Raw genomic sequence first — 25212 nt, forward strand, 5'->3', positions numbered from 1 at the left:
CCGACCAATAGATCTTAACAGCTCATTTGCATATTAAGAAAAATGTGGATTTCTCTGGAATAAGACATCGGATCACAGATGTCAAGGTATCATTTTATTCAGCTTCCTATGACCTCCTTGTCCATATATACTGCTTAGAAGGGTTAATCCTACTGACATATTCCCTTTAAGGCTGTTCATTAGAGCTGGAACCTAACTATCTTTTGCATTTGTAGGCCTTGACCCAGGAGAGGCAAGTCTAATAGAGTGGGTTCCCATCAACAAAAGTTCTCCTTGTTGTGGCTGGTGGGGACACATAAATCAGCCAGGTTATGTGTTAAAGACCTCAATTCTATACTGTAAGTATAGTCTATATGGCAGTAATGCAGTTCAAACCTCCTGATCAATAAGAACTTCTCGAAGTCATGCAGATCGGCCACGAAGCTGTGAACACTGAAGAAATTCCCAAGACTGATACAGAAGAAATCAACAGAGTCGTTCTAGCTCACACTCACCACGGCAAACTTCCGGTTCAGGGCCATCTGCTCGGCCAGCACCGACTGGTTGTGGAAGAGGTGAGGCTGCATGTGACTCCACATGTGAGGGAACCACCAGAACTGCTTCACGTAAGAAAGCAAGAGGTCATCTCCTTCGTCCTCTGCATCCGTACCTGGCAGAATAGTCCACGAATGAGATTGTATAATGCCAGTAAAATCCGCACTGCTGCAGTAAAATCCTTCAACTCTGCACCAAATATTCTGTTATCGTTCCTCTAAAAGACCAGATCAGTCCACATTCTCCAACTGAAGGTTAAAGAAAGCTATTTATACCGGTGTCCTAACCTTTCTAAGAAGAAGCCCTATTAAAAAGTTGCAGGAGTAATCGGAAAATACTGCAGAGAAGAGGGCAGGTTCAGATTCTCGGAGGCTGCTCAAAGTAGAACTGCCTATGACAGCCTATAGCCCGGGAATATGGTCTGTATTCTGCTGACCGGTGGATATGGGAGGCAAGACAAATCTAAAAAATGTCCCCTTCAGATTGGGATCACTGACGTCCACACTTAGTTTTCTACAACAAATTAATGAGGACTTGCATTAAAGGGGTTGTCCTATAAGGACCATCCCTGGCCATCGCCAACTAAGACCCTCTCCAAGAGTCATATCAAAGAGAGCCACCCCATCCAGGCAGACTACAGACATCCTTCTATTACTCATGAAAGGCCGCCATCTAATACTACACCCTGAAACTGTTTAGAAAGGGTACCGAAAATGGGACACAGTTGCAATCAGCCTTTTTAAAAAGGGCATCTGTGAAGATACAACCCTCCCTTTAAATTGATAGGATAAGACGTTCTTAAAGGGAATACATCATCAGATTTTTACTATGTAATTTTGGAACAGCAAGATGTAGGGGACGAGAGTCTGATTCCAGTGATGTGTCACTTACTAGGCTATGTGTTGCCGTTTCTATAAACAGGAGCTTTATCAACAGGAGATTATTGCAGGACTAGGTGTCTTGTGCCTCCCAGTCAACTGTTCTGTGTAACCACACCCCCACTACTGATTGGCAGCTTTCTGTCAACATACATTGTACACAGAAACCTGCCAATCAGTCATGTGGGTGGGGTTATACAGGGCTCAGCATTCAAAGCTCTGCTAGATCTGCAGGAGAGAAAACTGAGAAATGTAAAAGCTTAAAGGGAGCCTGACAGCTGATACATACTGTCTGAACCATGGGCAACATGTATCATACACTGGCTGTTTGACTTTGAAACGTTGCGGCAGGGCCGGAGACCGAGCCTCATGGAAGACTAGTTGGACAAGCCGGTGCTTGGTGGCTTCTCCTCACCAGCTGCCAGGTCTCTACCAGCGTGAGTCTACAGGGAGAGACCTGTCAATCCAGTGGAGTGGGCAGGGAGAAGCTGCTGAGGACCAACCTGTCAGACTAGTCTCTACCTGGCTGAAATCATGCAGCCAGTGTCTGATACATACCTAACAGACCAGACATTCAGTGTCTCCCACTCACACACCACCTCCTCATCGTCGGTGTCCCCCAAGGTTCAGTTCTAGGACCCCTGCTTTTCTCCATCTACACCTTTGGCCTGGGACAGTTCAGAGAGTCTCACGGCTTTCACTACCACCTCTGTGCTGATGACATACAGATCTACTTCTCTGGATCCGATATCTCCTCCCTACTAACTAATATCCCACAATCTCTGTCCGCTATCTCATCCTCCTTCTCTGACAGATTTCTAAAACTTAACATGGATAAAACAGAAATCATCGTCTTTCCACCATCTCATCCATCCCCCCCATCTGACCTATCTATCAAAGTCAATGGCTGTTCACTCTCCCCAGTCCCGCAAGCTCGCTGCCTTGGGGTAACCCTGGATTCTGATCTCTCCTTCAAACCACATATCCAAGCCCTTTCCACTTCCTGCCGACTGCAACTCAAAAATATCTCCCGGATCCTCACATTCCTCAACCATGAATCTGCAAAAACACTAGTGCACGCCCTCATCACCTCCCGCCTCGACTACTGCAACCTCTTGCTCTGTGGCCTCCCCTCTAACACTCTCGCACCCCTCCAATCTATCCTAAACTTTGCTGCCAGACTAATCCACCTGTCTCCTCGCTATTCCCCGGCCTCTCCTCGCTGTCAATCTCTTCACTGGCTCCCCAATTTCCCAGAGAATCCAGTTCAAAACCCTAACCCTGGCATACAAAGCCATCCACAGCCTGTCTCCTCCTTATATCTGTGACCTAGTCTCCCGTTACATACCTGCACGCAACCTCTGATCCTCACAAGATCTCCTTCTCTACTCCCCTCTTATCTCCTCTTCCCACAATTGCTTACAAGATTTCTCTCGTGCATCCCCCCTACTCTAGAACGCTCTACCCCAACATATCAGACTCTTGCCTACCGTGGAAACCTTCAAAAGAAACCTGAAGACTCACCTCTTCCGACCAGCTTACAACAGGCAGTAACCATTGCTCCACCATACCGCGACTCGAGTAGCTCTTCCCCCACTTACTGTATTCTCACCCATCCCTTGAAGATTGTGCTCCCCCGCGGGCAGGGTCCTCTCTCCTCTTGTACCAGTCGCCGTCATGTTTTGTTAAAGATCATTGTAATTGTTTTAGTATGTATACCCCTTTTTTCACATGTAAAGTGCCATGGAATAAATGGCGCTATAATAATAATAATACATGCTGTCACGTTCCCTTTAAAACTGTTAAAAAATATTTAAAAAAGTGTCAACAGTTTGGTCTTTAACAGATCCATCAAACTCACCAGTGTGGAAGAACTTTCCAGAAAAGCCAAGATTAAAAGTGAAATTGGGGATGTGCGTTCTCAGCTCATTCTGGGTGTCATAGAGAGCCTAGAATAAAATGAGGGTAAATCACTTTTTTGGATACCTACTCAACAAAAAACAAAGTCTAATCAAGGAACGAGAAGACCAAATAGAGAACTAAACTCGACAGAACCTCTCCTACCTTCACATCTTCTACTTTCATACGAGTTCCCTCCTTGCCAACGAATATATCATCTATGTCGACGAGTACATAGCGGTTTAGCGGAAGGGACAATCTCTTTCCAGTCAGGAATGACACCGAGTCCACGAAGACTAACTTATGAAGCCAAAAGTTCAAGTTGTTACCAAAAAGGACCCTTTGGATACCATCATGGAGCCCCAGATCCTGTACCACAGTTGTGTGTAGAGCCGCGTCCACGCTCAGGTGAGGTATGGTCTCGGCCGACTTCGTCTTGGCGAGAAGAACCGGTTCATAGGTGGAATGGTTGGACTGGAAGACGGTCCAGTCTTCTCCCGGTAGCTCACCCTTTTCCACCTGGTTGGGCTTGGTTATATACAGTAGAGGGGACTTTGGGTTGATACTGCAGTCTTTGAGGCCTAGGTTGGAGTGGAGATATAGTGGGAATCCTTTAAGTTGAGCGCTCAGTAGGCTGTTTTCATTGGCCTGTGGTGGAAAGAAAGAAATTTAGGTACAACGTAGTTATGACCACAGCTATTTTTTGGCAGAGGATGATTAAATAATGCCTTGTCAGTGCGCCAAGAAGCAAGAATAAGGCTCACTTTGTAGTAGAGGCCTATGCTATACATCAAGAATGTAATTCTATATGGAATCCTTCATCTCTTCCCGAGCCCGGTCGTCTTCCATCTATACGTTAACGCTACTTCTGTTTACACCGGAGACACGGCTGATGCGCCAACACTCGGCACTGCTTACCCAGCAGAAGAAAGATTCACACCTGTTCCATCAGGGTATAAACCACGACTCAGGTGACAGCACAGCCGCTTGCGAAATGTTGCAGCTTTCAGATGCAAGAAGCAAAATTACCAAATTTTTTTCTTTTAATCACTTTTTCTTGGCAAACATCACACATAAAGAGCGAAAATGCTTACGTGCTGTCAGCACCAACCCCAGAAATCATCCCGGCTCGGCTACTGCGTGTCGGTAAAAACAATATCAACCACTTAAAAGTAATATGTAATCAGAAAAAGACCTGATTTTATATATTTTTATTTTTTATTTTTTTTTATTTTTCACTATTGTTATCTATCATTATTCTCTTATAGTTTTCAGCAGTCTCGTTGTCATCACAGACTCGATTACAATGAAAGGTAAAGCATCTATATGCATTTGATAACACAGGATTCACCATTCAGAGAAGGTTATATCACAGCTTCCCTTCTACCTTAAAGGGAATTAGTCACCAGGTTTTTGCTACCCCATTTTAGAGCAGCATGATGTAGGGGCAGAGACCCTGATTCCAGCGATGTATCACTTACTGGGCAGCTTGCAGCAGTTTTAATTAAAAACTGTTTTGTCTGCTGTAGATCTATCCGTTCTCTAAATGCTGAGCTCTTGGTAACTCCGCCCACACCACTGATTGGCCACTTTCTTTGTACACTGCCAATCAGTCGTGGGGGCGGAGTTTAACAGAGCTCAGCATTCCGAGAATGGATAGATCTACAGCAAGCAAAACAGTTTTTAATCAAAACTGCAACAAGCAGCCAAATAAGGGACACATCGCTGGAATCAGGGTCTCTGTCTCTACATTATGCTGCTCTCAGATTAGGTGGCAAAAACCTGGTTACAGATTCCCTTTAATAATGACCTTTACCCAGATCAATGCATGCCTAGAAAGCTTTCATATACAACAGTCAATGTCCATGTGGTTGTTGTACAGAATAGGAAGTATGAGTTAAGTATTAGGCCTAGTGGCCAGAGTGAAAATTGCAAGTTTTTTTTTTTTTTAGATGGTAATATGAAAAAAAATATCAAAAAATCGTTAAAAAAATTATGTTCATTTTCTATGGGACTTCCAAAAAACGCTGAGAGCAGCGTTCGACAGCCCCACAGGGAACGAAAGGATAAAAGTTCCCCTTTTACTGATCGGTGTGAGGACCCCCTCCCAACCTATGGATAGGTGATATTTTGTTCTCCTCAGACAACCCCTTTAAAAGGGTTTGTCCACTACTAGGATAACCCCTTCTCAATCTGAATGTTTGCCCCCGTTAAAATAAAAACACTTACACTCCCCTCCCCTGTCAACACCGCTGGCACGGGAGGTGAGTGTAAGTGTTTTTAATTTAACGGGGGCAAATTCTGATTGAGAAAGGGTTGTCCTTGCAGTGGAGAACTCCTTTAAGAAAAGTTTGACGCAAAGTCTGCTTTCAAAGCCAGGGCCACTAAAAAATGTAGTTTTAAAGCCAATCTATAAAATGCTCTGCATCATTGGGCAAAAAGGGATTCGGTAGGCGATTTCTTGAGCAGACGGGCTTAGTACATCAACTACATTGATATGACAGTGTGCCTCCTCCTGGTAGAAAATAGTAAAAAAAAAAAACTTTTGGAAGATATAAAACATCATAAAATAGTTATATGATTTTAGCAATTTTACTCCCTTCGCAAAAAAAAAAAGGGGGAGGAGAAGCCAAATCGAGCAGAACATGGCAGCATATTATGTCATATACATGGATTTCAAAGGGAAGGATAAAATCTGTTTATTTTTCCATTCAGCGGAGCGGAGTACGCCGGATTACTTATGAAAAGTTATGTAAACAGGTGGCCCCGCATGGAGTCCGGCTGCTAAAGTGCAGATCTGGTTACAGAGAAATCTGATGATATGAGCAGGACCCATGTTGTGCGGCACATCATAGCTAATACAGGGGAACAGACTGATGGGCAGAACTACTGGGCCCAGCACAAATAAGAGAGCAACACCCAGGACCCCATTGCTGGCTCAGTGATTAACCCCCCCACACTTGCAGCGCTGGGATCCTGGGTTTTGCAAGGAGTTTGTATATTCTCCCTGTGTTTATGTAGGTTTCCTCCCACACTCCAAAAACATATATGATAGGGAATTTAGATGGGGACAGTGATAATGATCTCTTTGGAATTAAATCATTTTTTTGCTATGTAATCTGAGAGCAGCGTAATATAGGGGAAGAGACCCCGATTCCAGCGATGTGTCACTTACTAGGCTGTTTCAATGCAATCAGTGTTTTATCAGCAGGAGATCATCACTAGAGGACTAGGTGTCTAACCACACCCCCAGCACTGGCAGCCTTCTGTCAATATAAAGCGGACACAGAAAGCGGCCAATCAGTGGTGTGGGCGGGGTTATACACAGCTCAGCATTCCGAGATCAGCAGCAGAGAAAACTGTGATTCTATCACAACTGCTGCACCCAGTACACTAAGTGACACATCACTGGAATCAGGCTCTCAGCCCCTACATCATGCTGCTGTCAGATTACATAGCAAAAACCTGGGGGTGAGGTTACAAAGAACAGTTGGCTAGGAGGCACGAGATATCTAGTCCTGTAGTGATAATCTCCTGCTGATAAAACACTGATTTTATTGAAATAGCAGCACACAGCCTAATAACTGAAACATCACAGGAATCAGGATATCAGACCCTTGCTGCTATCAGATTACAAAGCAAAAATCTGCTGACAGATTCCTTTTAATTGTACCATATAAGTGAGTAAAATAATGACCATCATCAGCAAGCTTGAAAAAAGGAGTATATTAGTCTTCAGGCCACTATGGTTTTCCTTTCCTCCTTTGATACAGATCCTTATTTAGTGTCGCCCTTCCTTCCGAATAAAATTTACCTCCAAACTGTACTTAATTTCTTTCTGTTGTGACCATTTTTTGTTTTTGCGCATTTATTTTTTTTATCCTCCCTTTCTTCCAAGAGTTGAAACCTTTATATTTTTCCATCTACAGTGAAGTATCGGGGCTTGTTCCTGCGGGAGGATTTTTAGATTTGAATGACACCATTCACTTTACCATATAATATACTGAAAAAAAACTGACGGTGGAGAAAAATAGTGAAAAAAACAACAAAACAGTTCCGCTAATTGTTTTTTGGGTTCCGTTTTTACAGCGTTCATTGTATGGTAAATATGAAGCGGCACCATGATTCTCCAGATCAGTTTGAGTACGGCGATACCAAACTTGGGTAGTTTTTTTTTCTAAGTAAAAAGAAAAATCTGAAGTTTGTTAAAATCATTGGCAGCCACAATGAGACGTTACGTTAATCCATGCAGAAGAACTAGATGTGCGTTCAGCCTGACATATTGTAAGAATGAGGTTCTAGAGGCATCCAGGGTATTTCAGATGTCCTAACCATGACAAACCTTGCGAGGAAAACATTCATGGTATGGCTTTCACAACGAGATAAAACAACTGCCCTCCGTATCTCAGATACTTCACCTAATGGTGACAACATATTGTTTTATCCAGGTCCTTCAAGTCTATGGAGCCAGGAGGCCATCGAGCCTAGATATGTAGTACCACCACAAGTTGTTGGGGCTCCTCTCATCTAATATCAAAATTCATTGTGACTCCATCTCACATGGTTTATCTGACGCCGATCCAATTTTTCATTCTTGGTTCCCCATACAGTCGTTATAATGTCTATGATGGTCTGCCAACTCTCCCACCAAGGGTGGATAAGGGAAGAATTGGGCATATTGAATTAGAGTACTCAACCTTTGGTTCTTCCGGGAGAAAAGTCACCACCAGAGGTGTCTGGCAGCATGTAATGGCCCCCATACACAGACTAAAGTCAGCTGAACCCACCAATATCGACAGGTTTGGTCAATAGTCTAGTGTGTATGGAAGCATTGGCCAATTGATGGTCGGGAAAGATGTTGCATATGTCCAATTTTGAACTGTTGATCACATTGTTCTCCCTGAGATAAACTGCTGGCCAATGAGTCATTGGGGCCATTCTCATAGAGAACACAGAAGCGCTTGACCGAATGAGAGTCAACTGAGATGGCTGTTGGCCAAAGGATCGGCAGATGCCACCTAAAGTGTGTAGCCAGCTTAACTCTGCTCTACCCATACAGAACACATGTCCCACTGATGAACCGAGTGTGCATATTTATAGAGGGTCAAGAAAGATAGTGGTCAGCCAAAGAAGAATTTGCCCAACAGCCACCTTAAAGTCTACCTGTCCGTCACACAAAACGTGTAGAAAAGCATGGTCTTGCTGACTTCAGTTAAAACCGCTGTTGGTGCACATGTCTGTCTAATATGTCCAAGAACTGTCCTGATACTCATGCTCTGTAAGTTGCCATCCATTCTTTATGAGTTGGCCTCTTCATCAGCATTCTGCCAGCACTATAGGAGCTGAAAGTTCCTTTCCCTCACTTCCCAACATGCATTTTTCCTGCTGTTGTCCAATAGCTTACCGGCCCTGGACGGAAAGCCCATTTCTATGTTATTCTTGCAAGTAGTTAGATAGGAAAGCAGAAGTGGAGAGACAGAGGCCATTCCCACTTTCTGTCATCTCTCTCAGGTCTCTGCTGCTAGATAGGCCGAAGACACTTAAGGCCCCCATACTTATTAGACTAATGTCCACTGGGTGAACCCACCAATATCAATGCGCTCAGCTGATCGTCTATATCTATGGGGGCTCCCCGACCGATGATGTTGGGGAAGATAAGGATCTGGCATGTCTGATCTGGCAACTGATCAGTTTGTTCTCCGAGAGATATTCCACCACTAGAGATGTCTTGCAGCGGCTCTCTCATAGAAAACAAGGGAGCGTTAGGCGCCTCTTAAGTGTGAAAAAGTAAAAAATTGGAAAAACCATTTGGCTGACAGCCAGGGCCGGCATCACCGCCCAGCGCACCCGGGCAAGTGCTGGGGCTCTGGACAAACAGGGAGGGCGCACTCGTCATTGACAGAGGTGTAACTACTGGGCCTGGAGGGTGAGGGATCCACCGACACCAGAAAATACTTCGCTGGATGTGAGTCCTTGGACGCACATTCAACTGAAGTGTATTGCAGCGCAAAGACCCATCAGGTCCGTGCACGGCAATACACGCTGCCAGCCAATCAGAGTCCATCAACTGACGTCGGCGTGCATGTGACCGGGGGCGCATGGCAGTGATGTCATGCGCTCCCGTCACTTGCACGCTGAAGTCAGCTGTCGGCTTCAGAAGAGGATGCCGAGCAGAGAGAGAGTGGATGGGAGGTATTTATTTTATTTTTTTTAAATCAATGAGCACATGGTGGCCATCCTACTACATGGATGACTATGGGCTGTGCATTATACTATATGGATGACTATTGGCTGTGCATTATACTACATGGATGAATATGGGATGTGCATTATACTACATGGATGACCATGGGCTGTGCATTATACTACATGGATGAATATGGGATGTGCATTATACTACATGGATGACCATTAGCTGTGCATTATACTATATGGATGAGTATGGGCTGTGTATTATACTATATGGAGGACTATGGACTGTGCTTTATACTATATGGATGACTATGGGCTGTGCATTATACTACTATGTATGACTATGAGCTGTACATTATACTACATGGATGACTATAGACTGTGCATTATCCTATATGGAGGACTATGGGCTGTGTATTATACTATATGGAGGACTATGAGCTGTGCATTATACTACAAGGATGACTATGGGCTGTGCATTATACTACATGGATGACTATGGGCTGTGCATTATACTATATGGATGACTATGGGCTGTGCATTATACTACTATGTATGACTATGGGCTGTGCATTATACTACATGTATGACTATGGGCTGTGCATTATACTATATGGATGACTATGGGCTGTGCATTATACTACTATGTATGACTATGGGCTGTGCATTATACTACATGTATGACTATGGGCTGTGCATTATACTACATGTATGACTATAGACTGTGCATTATCCTATATGGAGGACTATGGGCTGTGCATTATCCTATATGGAGGACTATGGGCTGTGTATTATACTACATGTATGACTATGGGCTGTGCATTATCCTATATGGAGGACTATGGGCTGTGCAATATACTACATGTATGACTATGGGCTCTGCATTATACTAGATGGATGACTATGGGCTGTGCATTATACTACATGTATGACTATAGACTGTGCATTATCCTATATGGAGGACTATGGGCTGTGTATTATACTATATGGAGGACTATGAGCTGTGCATTATACTACATGGATGACTATGGGCTGTGCATTATACTACATTGATGACTACAGGCTGTGCATTATACTACATGTATGACTATAGGTTGTGCATTATCCTATATGGAGGACTATGGGCTGTGCATTATACTATATGGAGGACTATGGGCTGTGCATTATACTACATGTATGACTATAGGTTGTGCATTATACTATATGGATGACTATGGGCTGTGCATTATACTACATGTATGACTATGGGCTGTGCATTATACTACATGGATGACTATGGGCTGTGCATTATACTATATGGATGACTATGAGCTGTGCATTATACTACATGGATGACTATGGGCTGTGCATTATACTATATGGATGACTATGAGCTGTGCATTATACTACATGTACGGACTATGGGCTGTGCATTATACTACATGGATGACTATGGGCTGTGCATTATACTACACAGATGACTATGGGCTGTGCATTATACTACATTGATGACTACAGGCTGTGCATTATACTACATGGATGACTATGGGCTGTGCATTATACTATATGGATGACTATTGGCTGTGCATTATACTACATGGATGAATATGGGATGTGCATTATACTACATGGATGACCATGGGCTGTGCATTATACTACATGGATGAATATGGGATGTGCATTATACTACATGGATGACCATGAGCTGTGCATTATACTATATGGATGAGTATGGGCTGTGCATTATACTACTATGTATGACTATGAGCTGTGCATTATACTACATGTATGACTATAGACTGTGCATTATCCTATATGGAGGACTATGGGCTGTGTATTATACTATATGGAGGACTATGAGCTGTGCATTATACTACAAGGATGACTATGGGCTGTGCATTATACTACATGGATGACTATGGGCTGTGCATTATACTATATGGATGACTATGGGCTGTGCATTATACTACTATGTATGACTATGAGCTGTGCATTATACTACATGTATGACTATAGACTGTGCATTATCCTATATGGATGACTATGGGCTGTGCATTATCCTATATGGAGGACTATGGGCTGTGTATTATACTATATGGAGGACTATGAGCTGTGCATTATACTACATGGATGACTATGGGCTGTGCATTATACTACATTGATGACTACAGGCTGTGCATTATACTACATGGATGACTATGGGCTGTGCATTATACTATATGGATGACTATTGGCTGTGCATTATACTACATGGATGAATATGGGATGTGCATTATACTACATGGATGACCATGGGCTGTGCATTATACTACATGGATGAATATGGGATGTGCATTATACTACATGGATGACCATGAGCTGTGCATTATACTATATGGAGGACTATGGACTGTGCTTTATACTATATGGATGACTATGGGCTGTGCATTATACTACTATGTATGACTATGAGCTGTGCATTATACTACATGTATAACTATAGACTGTGCATTATCCTATATGGAGGACTATGGGCTGTGTATTATACTATATGGAGGACTATGAGCTGTGCATTATACTACAAGGATGACTATGGGCTGTGCATTATACTACATGGATGACTATGGGCTGTGCATTATACTATATGGATGACTATGGGCTGTGCATTATACTACATGTATGACTATAGACTGTGCATTATCCTACATGGAGGACTATGGGCTGTGCATTATCCTAAATGGAGGACTATGGGCTGTGTATTATACTATATGTAGGACTATGAGCTGTGCATTATAATACATAGATGACTATGGGCTGTGCATTATACTATATGGATGACTATGGGCTGTGCATTATACTACATGTATGACTATAGACTGTGCATTATCCTACATGGAGGACTATGGGCTATGCATTATCCTACATGGATGACTATGGGCTGTGTATTATACTATATGGAGGACTATGAGCTGTGCATTATACTACATAGATGACTATGGGCTGTGCATTATACTACATTGATGACTACAGGCTGTGCATTATACTACATGTATGACTATAGGTTGTGCATTATCCTATATGGAGGACTATGGGCTGTGCATTATACTATATGGAGGACTATGGGCTGTGCATTATACTACATGTATGACTATAGGTTGTGCATTATACTATATGGATGACTATGCGCTGTGCATTATACTACATGGATGACCATGAGCTGTGCATTATACTATATGGATGACTATCGGCTGTGCATTATACTACATGTACGGACTATGGGCTGTGCATTATACTACATGGATGACTATGGGCTGTGCATTATACTACACAGACGACTATGGGCTGTGCATTATACTATATGGATGACTATGGGCTGTGTATTACACTACATGGATGACTATGGACTGTGCATTATACTATATGGATGACAATGGACTGTGCATTATACTACATGGGTGACTATGGACTGTGCATTATACTACATGGATGACTATGGGCTGTGCATTATACTACATGGATGACTATGGGCTGTGCATTATACTATATGGATGACTATGGGCTGTGCATTATACTACTATGTATGACTATGGGCTGTGCATTATACTACATGTATGACTATGGGCTGTGCATTATACTATATGGATGACTATGGGCTGTGCATTATACTACTATGTATGACTATGGGCTGTGCATTATACTACATGTATGACTATGGGCTGTGCATTATACTACATGTATGACTATAGACTGTGCATTATCCTATATGGAGGACTATGGGCTGTGCATTATCCTATATGGAGGACTATGGGCTGTGTATTATACTACATGTATGACTATGGGCTGTGCATTATCCTATATGGAGGACTATGGGCTGTGCAATATACTACATGTATGACTATGGGCTCTGCATTATACTAGATGGATGACTATGGGCTGTGCATTATACTACATGTATGACTATAGACTGTGCATTATCCTATATGGAGGACTATGGGCTGTGTATTATACTATATGGAGGACTATGAGCTGTGCATTATACTACATGGATGACTATGGGCTGTGCATTATACTACATTGATGACTACAGGCTGTGCATTATACTACATGTATGACTATAGGTTGTGCATTATCCTATATGGAGGACTATGGGCTGTGCATTATACTACATGTATGACTATAGGTTGTGCATTATACTATATGGATGACTATGGGCTGTGCATTATACTACATGTATGACTATGGGCTGTGCATTATACTACATGGATGACTATGGGCTGTGCATTATACTATATGGATGACTATGAGCTGTGCATTATACTACATGGATGACTATGGGCTGTGCATTATACTATATGGATGACTATGAGCTGTGCATTATACTACATGTACGGACTATGGGCTGTGCATTATACTACATGGATGACTATGGGCTGTGCATTATACTACACAGATGACTATGGGCTGTGCATTATACTACATTGATGACTACAGGCTGTGCATTATACTACATGGATGACTATGGGCTGTGCATTATACTATATGGATGACTATTGGCTGTGCATTATACTACATGGATGAATATGGGATGTGCATTATACTACATGGATGACCATGGGCTGTGCATTATACTACATGGATGAATATGGGATGTGCATTATACTACATGGATGACCATGAGCTGTGCATTATACTATATGGATGAGTATGGGCTGTGCATTATACTACTATGTATGACTATGAGCTGTGCATTATACTACATGTATGACTATAGACTGTGCATTATCCTATATGGAGGACTATGGGCTGTGTATTATACTACAAGGATGACTATGGGCTGTGCATTATACTACATGGATGACTATGGGCTGTGCATTATACTATATGGATGACTATGGGCTGTGCATTATACTACTATGTATGACTATGAGCTGTGCATTATACTACATGTATGACTATAGACTGTGCATTATCCTATATGGATGACTATGGGCTGTGCATTATCCTATATGGAGGACTATGGGCTGTGTATTATACTATATGGAGGACTATGAGCTGTGCATTATACTACATGGATGACTATGGGCTGTGCATTATACTACATTGATGACTACAGGCTGTGCATTATACTACATGGATGACTATGGGCTGTGCATTATACTATATGGATGACTATTGGCTGTGCATTATACTACATGGATGAATATGGGATGTGCATTATACTACATGGATGACCATGGGCTGTGCATTATACTACATGGATGAATATGGGATGTGCATTATACTACATGGATGACCATGAGCTGTGCATTATACTATATGGAGGACTATGGACTGTGCTTTATACTATATGGATGACTATGGGCTGTGCATTATACTACTATGTATGACTATGAGCTGTGCATTATACTACATGTATAACTATAGACTGTGCATTATCCTATATGGAGGACTATGGGCTGTGTATTATACTATATGGAGGACTATGAGCTGTGCATTATACTACAAGGATGACTATGGGCTGTGCATTATACTACATGGATGACTATGGGCTGTGCATTATACTATATGGATGACTATGGGCTGTGCATTATACTACATGTATGACTATAGACTGTGCATTATCCTACATGGAGGACTATGGGCTGTGCATTATCCTAAATGGAGGACTATGGGCTGTGCATTATACTACATAGATGACTATGGGCTGTGCATTATACTATATGGATGACTATGGGCTGTGCATTATACTACATGTATGACTATAGACTGTGCATTATCCTACATGGAGGACTATGGGCTGTGCATTATCCTACATGGATGACTATGGGCTGTGTATTATACTATATGGAGGACTATGAGCTGTGCATTATACTACATAGATGACTATGGGCTGTGCATTATACTACATTGATGACTACAGGCTGTGCATTATACTACATGTATGACTATAGGTTGTGCATTATCCTATATGGAGGACTATGGGCTGTGCATTATACTATATAGAGGACTATGGGCTGTGCATTATACTACATGTATGACTATAGGTTGTGCATTATACTATATGGATGACTATGCGCTGTGCATTATACTACATGGATGACCATGAGCTGTGCATTATACTATATGGATGACTATCGGCTGTGCATTATACTACATGTACGGACTATGGGCTGTGCATTATACTACATGGATGACTATGGGCTGTGCATTATACTACACAGATGACTATGGGCTGTGCATTATACTATATGGATGACTATGGGCTGTGTATTACACTACATGGATGACTATGGACTGTGCATTATACTATATGGATGACAATGGACTGTGCATTATACTACATGGGTGACTATGGACTGTCCATTATACTACATGGATGACTATGGGCTGTGCATTATACTATATGGATGACTATGGGCTGTGCATTATACTACATGGATGAATATGGGCTGTGCATTATACTACATGGGTGACTATGGACTGTGCATTATACTACATGGATGACTATGGGCTGTGCATTATACTATATGGATGACTATGGGCTGTGCATTATACTACATGGGTGACTATGGACTGTGCATTATACTACATGGATGACTATGGGCTGTGAATTATACTATATGGATGACTATGGGCTGTGCATTATACTACATGGATGACTATGGGCTCTGCATTATACTACATGGGTGACTATGGACTGTGCATTATACTACATGGATGACTATGGGCTGTGCATTATACTATATGGATGACTATGGGCTGTGCATTATACTACATGGGTGACTATGGACTGTGCATTATACTACATGGATGACTATGGGCTGTGCATTATACTATATGGATGACTATGGGCTGTGCATTATACTACATGGATGAATATGGGCTGTGCATTATACTACATGGGTGACTATGGACTGTGCATTATCCTACATGGATGACTATGGGCTGTGCATTATACTATATGGATGACTATGGGCTGTGCATTATACTACATGGGTGACTATGGACTGTGCATTATACTACATGGATGACTATGGGCTGTGAATTATACTATATGGATGACTATGGGCTGTGCATTATACTACATGGATGACTATGGGCTGTGCATTATACTACATGGATGACTATGGGCTGTGCATTATACTATATGGATGACTATGGGCTGTGCATTATACTATATGGATGACTATGGGCTGTGCATTATACTACATGGGTGACTATGGACTGTGCATTATACTACATGGATGACTATGGGCTGTGCATTATACTATATGGATGACTATGGGCTGTGCATTGTACTTCACGAATGAGTATGGGCTGTGCAGTATACTATATGGATGACAATGGGCTGTGCATTATACTATATGGATGACTATGGGCTGTGCATTATACTACATGGATGACCATGAGCTGTGCATTATACTATATGGATGACTATGGGCTGTGCATTGTACTTCACGAATGAGTATGGGCTGTGCATTATACTATATGGATGACAATGGGCTGTGCATTATACTATATGGATGACTATGGGCTGTGCATTATACTAAATGTATGACTTTGGGCTGTGCATTATACTACATGGATGAATTTGGGCTGTGCATTATACCACATGTATGACTATGGGCTGTGTATTATACTACACGGATGACTATGTGCTGTGCATTATACTACATGGATGACTATGGGCTGTGCATTATACTACATGGATGACTTTGGGCTGTACATTATACTACATGAATGACTATGGGCTGTGCATTATACTTTATGGATGACTATGGGATGTGCATTATACTACATGTATGACTATGGGCTGTGCATTATACTACATGGATGACTATGGGCTGAGCATTATACTAAATGTATGGCTTTGGGCTGTGCATTATACTACATAGATGACTATGGGATGTGCATTATATTACATAGATGACTATGGGCTGTTCATTATACTAGATGGGTGAATATGGGCTGTTCATTATACTACATGGATGACTATGGGCTGTGCATTATACTACATGGATGACTATGGGATATGCATTATACTACATGTATGACTATGGGCTGTGCATTACACTACATGGATGAATATGGGCTGTGCATTATACTATATGGATGGCTATGGGCTGTGCATTATACTATATGGAGGACTATGGACTCTGCATTATACTACATGGATGACTATGGGCTGTGCATTATACTACATGGATGAATATGGGCTGTGCATTATACTACATGGGTGACTATGGACTGTGCATTATCCTACATGGATGACTATGGGCTGTGCATTATACTATATGGATGACTATGGGCTGTGCATTATACTACATGGGTGACTATGGACTGTGCATTATACTACATGGATGACTATGGGCTGTGAATTATACTATATGGATGACTATGGGCTGTGCATTATACTACATGGATGACTATGGGCTCTGCATTATACTACATGGATGACTATGGGCTGTGCATTATACTATATGGATGACTATGGGCTGTGCATTATACTACATGGGTGACTATGGACTGTGCATTATACTACATGGATGACTATGGGCTGTGCATTATACTATATGGATGACTATGGGCTGTGCATTGTACTTCACGAATGAGTATGGGCTGTGCATTATACTATATGGATGACAATGGGCTGTGCATTATACTATATGGATGACTATGGGCTGTGCATTATACTACATGGATGACCATGAGCTGTGCATTATACTATATGGATGACTATGGGCTGTGCATTGTACTTCACGAATGAGTATGGGCTGTGCATTATACTATATGGATGACAATGGGCTGTGCATTATACTATATGGATGACTATGGGCTGTGCATTATACTAAATGTATGACTTTGGGCTGTGCATTATACTACATGGATGAATTTGGGCTGTGCATTATACCACATGTATGACTATGGGCTGTGTATTATACTACACGGATGACTATGTGCTGTGCATTATACTACATGGATGACTATGGGCTGTGCATTATACTACATGGATGACTTTGGGCTGTACATTATACTACATGAATGACTATGGGCTGTGCATTATACTTTATGGATGACTATGGGATGTGCATTATACTACATGTATGACTATGGGCTGTGCATTATACTACATGGATGACTATGGGCTGAGCATTATACTAAATGTATGGCTTTGGGCTGTGCATTATACTACATAGATGACTATGGGATGTGCATTATATTACATAGATGACTATGGGCTGTTCATTATACTAGATGGATGAATATGGGCTGTTCATTATACTACATGGATGACTATGGGCTGTGCATTATACTACATGGATGACTATGGGATATGCATTATACTACATGTATGACTATGGGCTGTGCATTACACTACATGGATGAATATGGGCTGTGCATTATACTATATGGATGGCTATGGGCTGTGCATTATACTATATGGAGGACTATGGACTCTGCATTATACTACATGGATGACTATGGGCTGTGCATTGTACTAAATGTATGACTTTGGGCCGTGCATTATACTACATGGATGAATTTGGGCTGTGCATTATACTACATGGATGACTATGGGCTGTACATTATACTACATGGATGACTATGGGCTGTGCATTATACTTTATGGATGACTATGGGCTGTGCATTATACTACATGGATGACTATGGGCTGTGCATTATACTACATGGATGACTATGGGCTGAGCATTATACTAAATGTATGACTTTGGGCTGTGCATTATATTACATAGATGACTATAGGATGTGCATTATAGTACATAGATGACTATGGACTGTTCATTATAATACATGTATGACTATGGGCTGTGCATTATACTACATGGATGACTATGGGCTGTGCATTATAATACATGTATGACTATGGGCTGTGCACTATACTACATGGATGACAATGGGCTGTGCATTATACTATATGGATGATTATGGGCTGTGCATTATACTACATGCATGAATATGGGCTGTTCATTATACTACATGGATGACCATGAGCTGTGCATTATACTACATAGATGACTATGGGCTGTGCATTATACTACATGGATGACTTTGGGCTGTGCATTATACAATATGGAGGACTAAGGGCTGTGCATTATACTATATGGATGAATATGGGATGTGCATTATACTACTTGGATGACCATGAGCTGTGCATTATACTACATGTATGACTATGGGCTGTGCATTATACTACACTGATGACTATGGGCTGTGCATTATACTACATGTATGACTATGGGCTGTGCATTATACTACATGGATGACTATGGGCTGTGCATTATACTACATGAATGACTATGGGCTGTGCATTATACTAGATGGATGACTATGGGCTGTGCATTATACTAGATGGATGACTATGGGCTGTGCATTATACTACATGGATGACTATGGGCTGTGCATTATACTACATGGATGACAATGGGCTGTGCATTATACTACATGTATAACTATGGGCTGTGCATTATACTACATGGATGACTATGGGCTGTGCATTATACTACATGGATGACAATGGGCTGTACATTATACTACATGGATAACTTTGGGCTGTGCATTATACTATATGGAGGACTAAGGGCTGTGCATTATACTATATGGATGATGATGGGTTGTGCATTATACTATATGGATGACTATGGGCTGTGCATTATACTACATGGATGAATATGGGATGTGCATTATACTACTTGGATGACCATGAGCTGTGCATTATACTATATGGATGACTATGGGCTGTGCATTATACTACATGAATGACTATGGGCTGTGCATTATACTAGATGGATGACTATGGGCTGTGCATTATACTAGATGGAGGACTATGGGCTGTGCATTATACTAGATGGATGACTATGGGCTGTGCATAATACTACATGGATGACTTTGGGCTGTGCATTATACTACATGTATGACTATGGGCTGTGCATTATACTATATGGATGACTATGGGCTGTGCATTATACTACATGGATGAATATGGGATATGCATTATACTATATGGATGACTATGGGCTGTGCATTATACTACATGGATGACTATGGGCTGTGCATTATGCTACTTGGATGACTATAGGCTGTGCATTATACTATATGGATGACTATGGGCTGTGCATTATACTACATGGGTGACTATGGACTGTGCATTATACTACATGGATGACTATGGGCTGTGAATTATACTATATGGATGACTATGGGCTGTGCATTATACTACATGGATGACTATGGGCTCTGCATTATACTACATGGGTGACTATGGACTGTGCATTATACTACATGGATGACTATGGGCTGTGCATTATACTATATGGATGACTATGGGCTGTGCATTATACTACATGGGTGACTATGGACTGTGCATTATACTACATGGATGACTATGGGCTGTGCATTATACTATATGGATGACTATGGGCTGTGCATTATACTACATGGATGACTATGGACTGTGCATTATACTACATGTTTGACTATGGGCTGTGCATTATACTAAATGTATGACTTTGGGCTGTGCATTATACTACATGGATGAATTTGGGCTGTGCATTATACCACATGTATGACTATGGGCTGTGTATTATACTACACGGATGACTATGTGCTGTGCATTATACTACATGGATGACTATGGGCTGTGCATTATACTACATGGATGACTTTGGGCTGTACATTATACTACATGAATGACTATGGGCTGTGCATTATACTTTATGGATGACTATGGGATGTGCATTATACTACATGTATGACTATGGGCTGTGCATTATACTACATGGATGACTATGGGCTGAGCATTATACTAAATGTATGGCTTTGGGCTGTGCATTATACTACATAGATGACTATGGGATGTGCATTATATTACATAGATGACTATGGGCTGTTCATTATACTAGATGGATGAATATGGGCTGTTCATTATACTACATGGATGACTATGGGCTGTGCATTATACTACATGGATGACTATGGGATATGCATTATACTACATGTATGACTATGGGCTGTGCATTACACTACATGGATGAATATGGGCTGTGCATTATACTATATGGATGGCTATGGGCTGTGCATTATACTATATGGAGGACTATGGACTCTGCATTATACTACATGGATGACTATGGGCTGTGCATTGTACTAAATGTATGACTTTGGGCCGTGCATTATACTACATGGATGAATTTGGGCTGTGCATTATACTACATGGATGAATTTGGGCTGTGCATTATACTACATGGAAGACTATGGGCTGTACATTATACTACATGGATGACTATGGGCTGTGCATTATACTTTATGGATGACTATGGGCTGTGCATTATACTACATGGATGACTATGGGCTGTGCATTATACTACATGGATGACTATGGGCTGAGCATTATACTAAATGTATGACTTTGGGCTGTGCATTACATTACATAGATGACTATAGGATGTGCATTATAGTGCATAGATGACTATGGACTGTTCATTATAATACATGTATGACTATGGGCTGTGCATTATACTACATGGATGACTATGGGCTGTGCATTATAATACATGTATGACTATGGGCTGTGCACTATACTACATGGATGACAATGGGCTGTGCATTATACTATATGGATGATTATGGGCTGTGCATTATACTACATGCATGAATATGGGCTGTTCATTATACTACATGGATGACCATGAGCTGTGCATTATACTACATAGATGACTATGGGCTGTGCATTATACTACATGGATGACTTTGGGCTGTGCATTATACAATATGGAGGACTAAGGGCTGTGCATTATACTATATGGATGATGATGGGTTGTGCATTATACTATATGGATGACTATGGGCTGTGCATTATACTACATGGATGAATATGGGATGTGCATTATACTACTTGGATGACCATGAGCTGTGCATTATACTACATGTATGACTATGGGCTGTGCACTATACTACACTGATGACTATGGGCTGTGCATTATACTACATGGATGACTATGGGCTGTGCATTATACTACATGAATGACTATAGGCTGTGCATTATACTACATGGATGACTATGGGCTGTGCATTATACTACATGAATGACTATGGGCTGTGCATTATACTAGATGGATGACTATGGGCTGTGCATTATACTAGATGGATGACTATGGGCTGTGCATTATACTACATGGATGACTATGGGCTGTGCATTATACTACATGGATGACAATGGGCTGTGCATTATACTACATGTATGACTATGGGCTGTGCATTATACTACATGGATGACTATGGGCTGTGCATTATACTACATGGATGACAATGGGCTGTACATTATACTACATGGATAACTTTGGGCTGTGCATTATACTATATGGAGGACTAAGGGCTGTGCATTATACTATATGGATGATGATGGGTTGTGCATTATACTATATGGATGACTATGGGCTGTGCATTAAACTACATGGATGAATATGGGATGTGCATTATACTACTTGGATGACCATGAGCTGTGCATTATACTACATGGATGACTATGGGCTGTGCATTATACTACATGAATGACTATGGGCTGTGCATTATACTAGATGGATGACTATGGGCTGTGCATTATACTAGATGGAGGACTATGGGCTGTGCATTATACTAGATGGATGACTATGGGCTGTGCATAATACTACATGGATGACTTTGGGCTGTGCATTATACTACATGTATGACTATGGGCTGTGCATTATAATACATGGATGACTATGGGCTGTGCATTATACTACATGGATGACTTTGGGCTGTGCATTATACTATATGGATGACTATGGGCTGTGCATTACACTACATGTATGACTATGGACTGTGCATTATACTACATGGATGACTTTCGGCTGTGCATTATACTATATGGATGACTATGGGCTGTGCATTATACTACATGGATGAATATGGGATGTGCATTATACTATATGGATGACTATGGGCTGTGCATTATACTACATGGATGACTATGGGCTGTGCATTATACTACTTGGATGACTATAGGCTGTGCATTATACTATATGGATGACGATGGGTTGTGCATTATACTATATGGATGACTATGGGCTGTGCATTATACTACATGGATGAATATGGGCTGTGCATTATACTACATGGATGACTATGGGCTGTGTATTATACTACTTGGATGGCTATGGGCTATTGGATAATTTTATAAGTGGTCATACCTGCTTTTTCCTACACCACTTTTTTCTCTCATTATACTACATGCATGGCTATGGGCTGTCCATTATACTATATGGAGAATTATGGGCTGTGCATTATACTATATGGATGACTATGGACTGTGCATTATACTACATGGATGACTTTGGGCTGTGCATTATACAATATGGAGGACTAAGGGCTGTGCATTATACTATATGGATGATGATGGGTTGTGCATTATACTATATGGATGACTATGGGCTGTGCATTATACTACATGTATGACTATGGGCTGTCCATTATACTATATGGAGAATTATGGGCTGTGCATTATACTATATGGATGACTATGGACTGTGCATTATACTATATGGAGGACTTTGGGCTGTGCATTATACTACATGGATGACTATGGGCTGTGCATTATACTACATGGATGACTATGGGCTGTGCATTATACTACATGGATGACTATGGGCTGTGCATTATAGTACATAGATGACTTTGGGCTGTGCATTATACTACATGGATGAATATGGGCTGTGCATTATACTACATGTACGACTATGGGCTGTGCATTATACTACATGGATGACTATGGGCTGTGTATTATACTATATGGATGACTATGGGCTGTGCTTTATACTATATGGATGACTATGGGCTATGTATTATACTACATGTACGACTATGGGCTGTGCATTATACTACATGGATGAATATGGGCTGTGCATTATACTACATGTACGACTATGGGCAGTGCATTATACTACATGGATGACTATGGGCTGTGTATTATACTATATGGATGACTATGGGCTGTGCATTATACTACATGGATGAATATGGGCTGTGCATTATACTACATGTACGACTATGGGCTGTGCATTATACTACATGGATGACTATGGGCTGTGTATTATACTATATGGATGACTATGGGCTGTGCATTATACTATATGGATGACTATGGGCTGTGCATTATACTACATGGATGACTATGGGCTGTGCATTATACTACATGGATGACTATGGGCTGTGCATTATACTACATGGATGACTATGGGCTGTGTATTATACTATATGGATGACTATGGGCTGTGCATTATACTATATGGATGACTATGGGCTGTGCATTATACTACATGGATGACTATGGGCTGTGCATTATACTATATGGATGACTATGGACTGTGCATTATACTACATGTATGACTATACACTGTGCATTATCCTATATGGAGGACTATGGGCTGTGCATTATACTACATGTATGACTATGGGCTGTGCATTATACTATATGGAGGACTATAGGTTGTGCATTATACTACATGTATGACTATGGGCTGTGCATTATACTATATGGATGACTATGGGCTGTGCATTATACTACATGTATGACTTTGGGCTGTGCATTATACTACATGGATGAATATGGGCTGTGCATTATACTACATGTACGACTATGGGCTGTGCATTATACTACATGGATGACTATGGGCTGTGTATTATACTATATGGATGACTATGGGCTGTGCTTTAT

The 25212-nt window shown here is 41.3% G+C and overlaps 1 protein-coding gene across 1 annotated transcript in view; it reads right to left on the minus strand.

The window, feature by feature from the left end:
• NDST1 (N-deacetylase and N-sulfotransferase 1) overlaps positions 1-25212 on the minus strand; it is a 114553-nt gene that overhangs the window by 41736 nt on the left and 47605 nt on the right. Inside the window, exons 4-6 of the mRNA XM_073649805.1 lie at positions 3477-3959; positions 3274-3361; positions 495-649 (exon numbers count right to left, since the gene is read on the minus strand). Coding sequence (XP_073505906.1) covers positions 495-649; positions 3274-3361; positions 3477-3959 — 726 coding nt within the window. The remainder of the gene's footprint in view (positions 1-494; positions 650-3273; positions 3362-3476; positions 3960-25212) is intronic.

This window comes from Phyllobates terribilis, unplaced genomic scaffold, assembly GCF_046119375.1.
Source record: "Phyllobates terribilis strain yellow unplaced genomic scaffold, ASM4611937v1 Scaffold_10__3_contigs__length_209671492, whole genome shotgun sequence".
NCBI classification, from domain to species: domain Eukaryota; kingdom Metazoa; phylum Chordata; class Amphibia; order Anura; family Dendrobatidae; genus Phyllobates; species Phyllobates terribilis.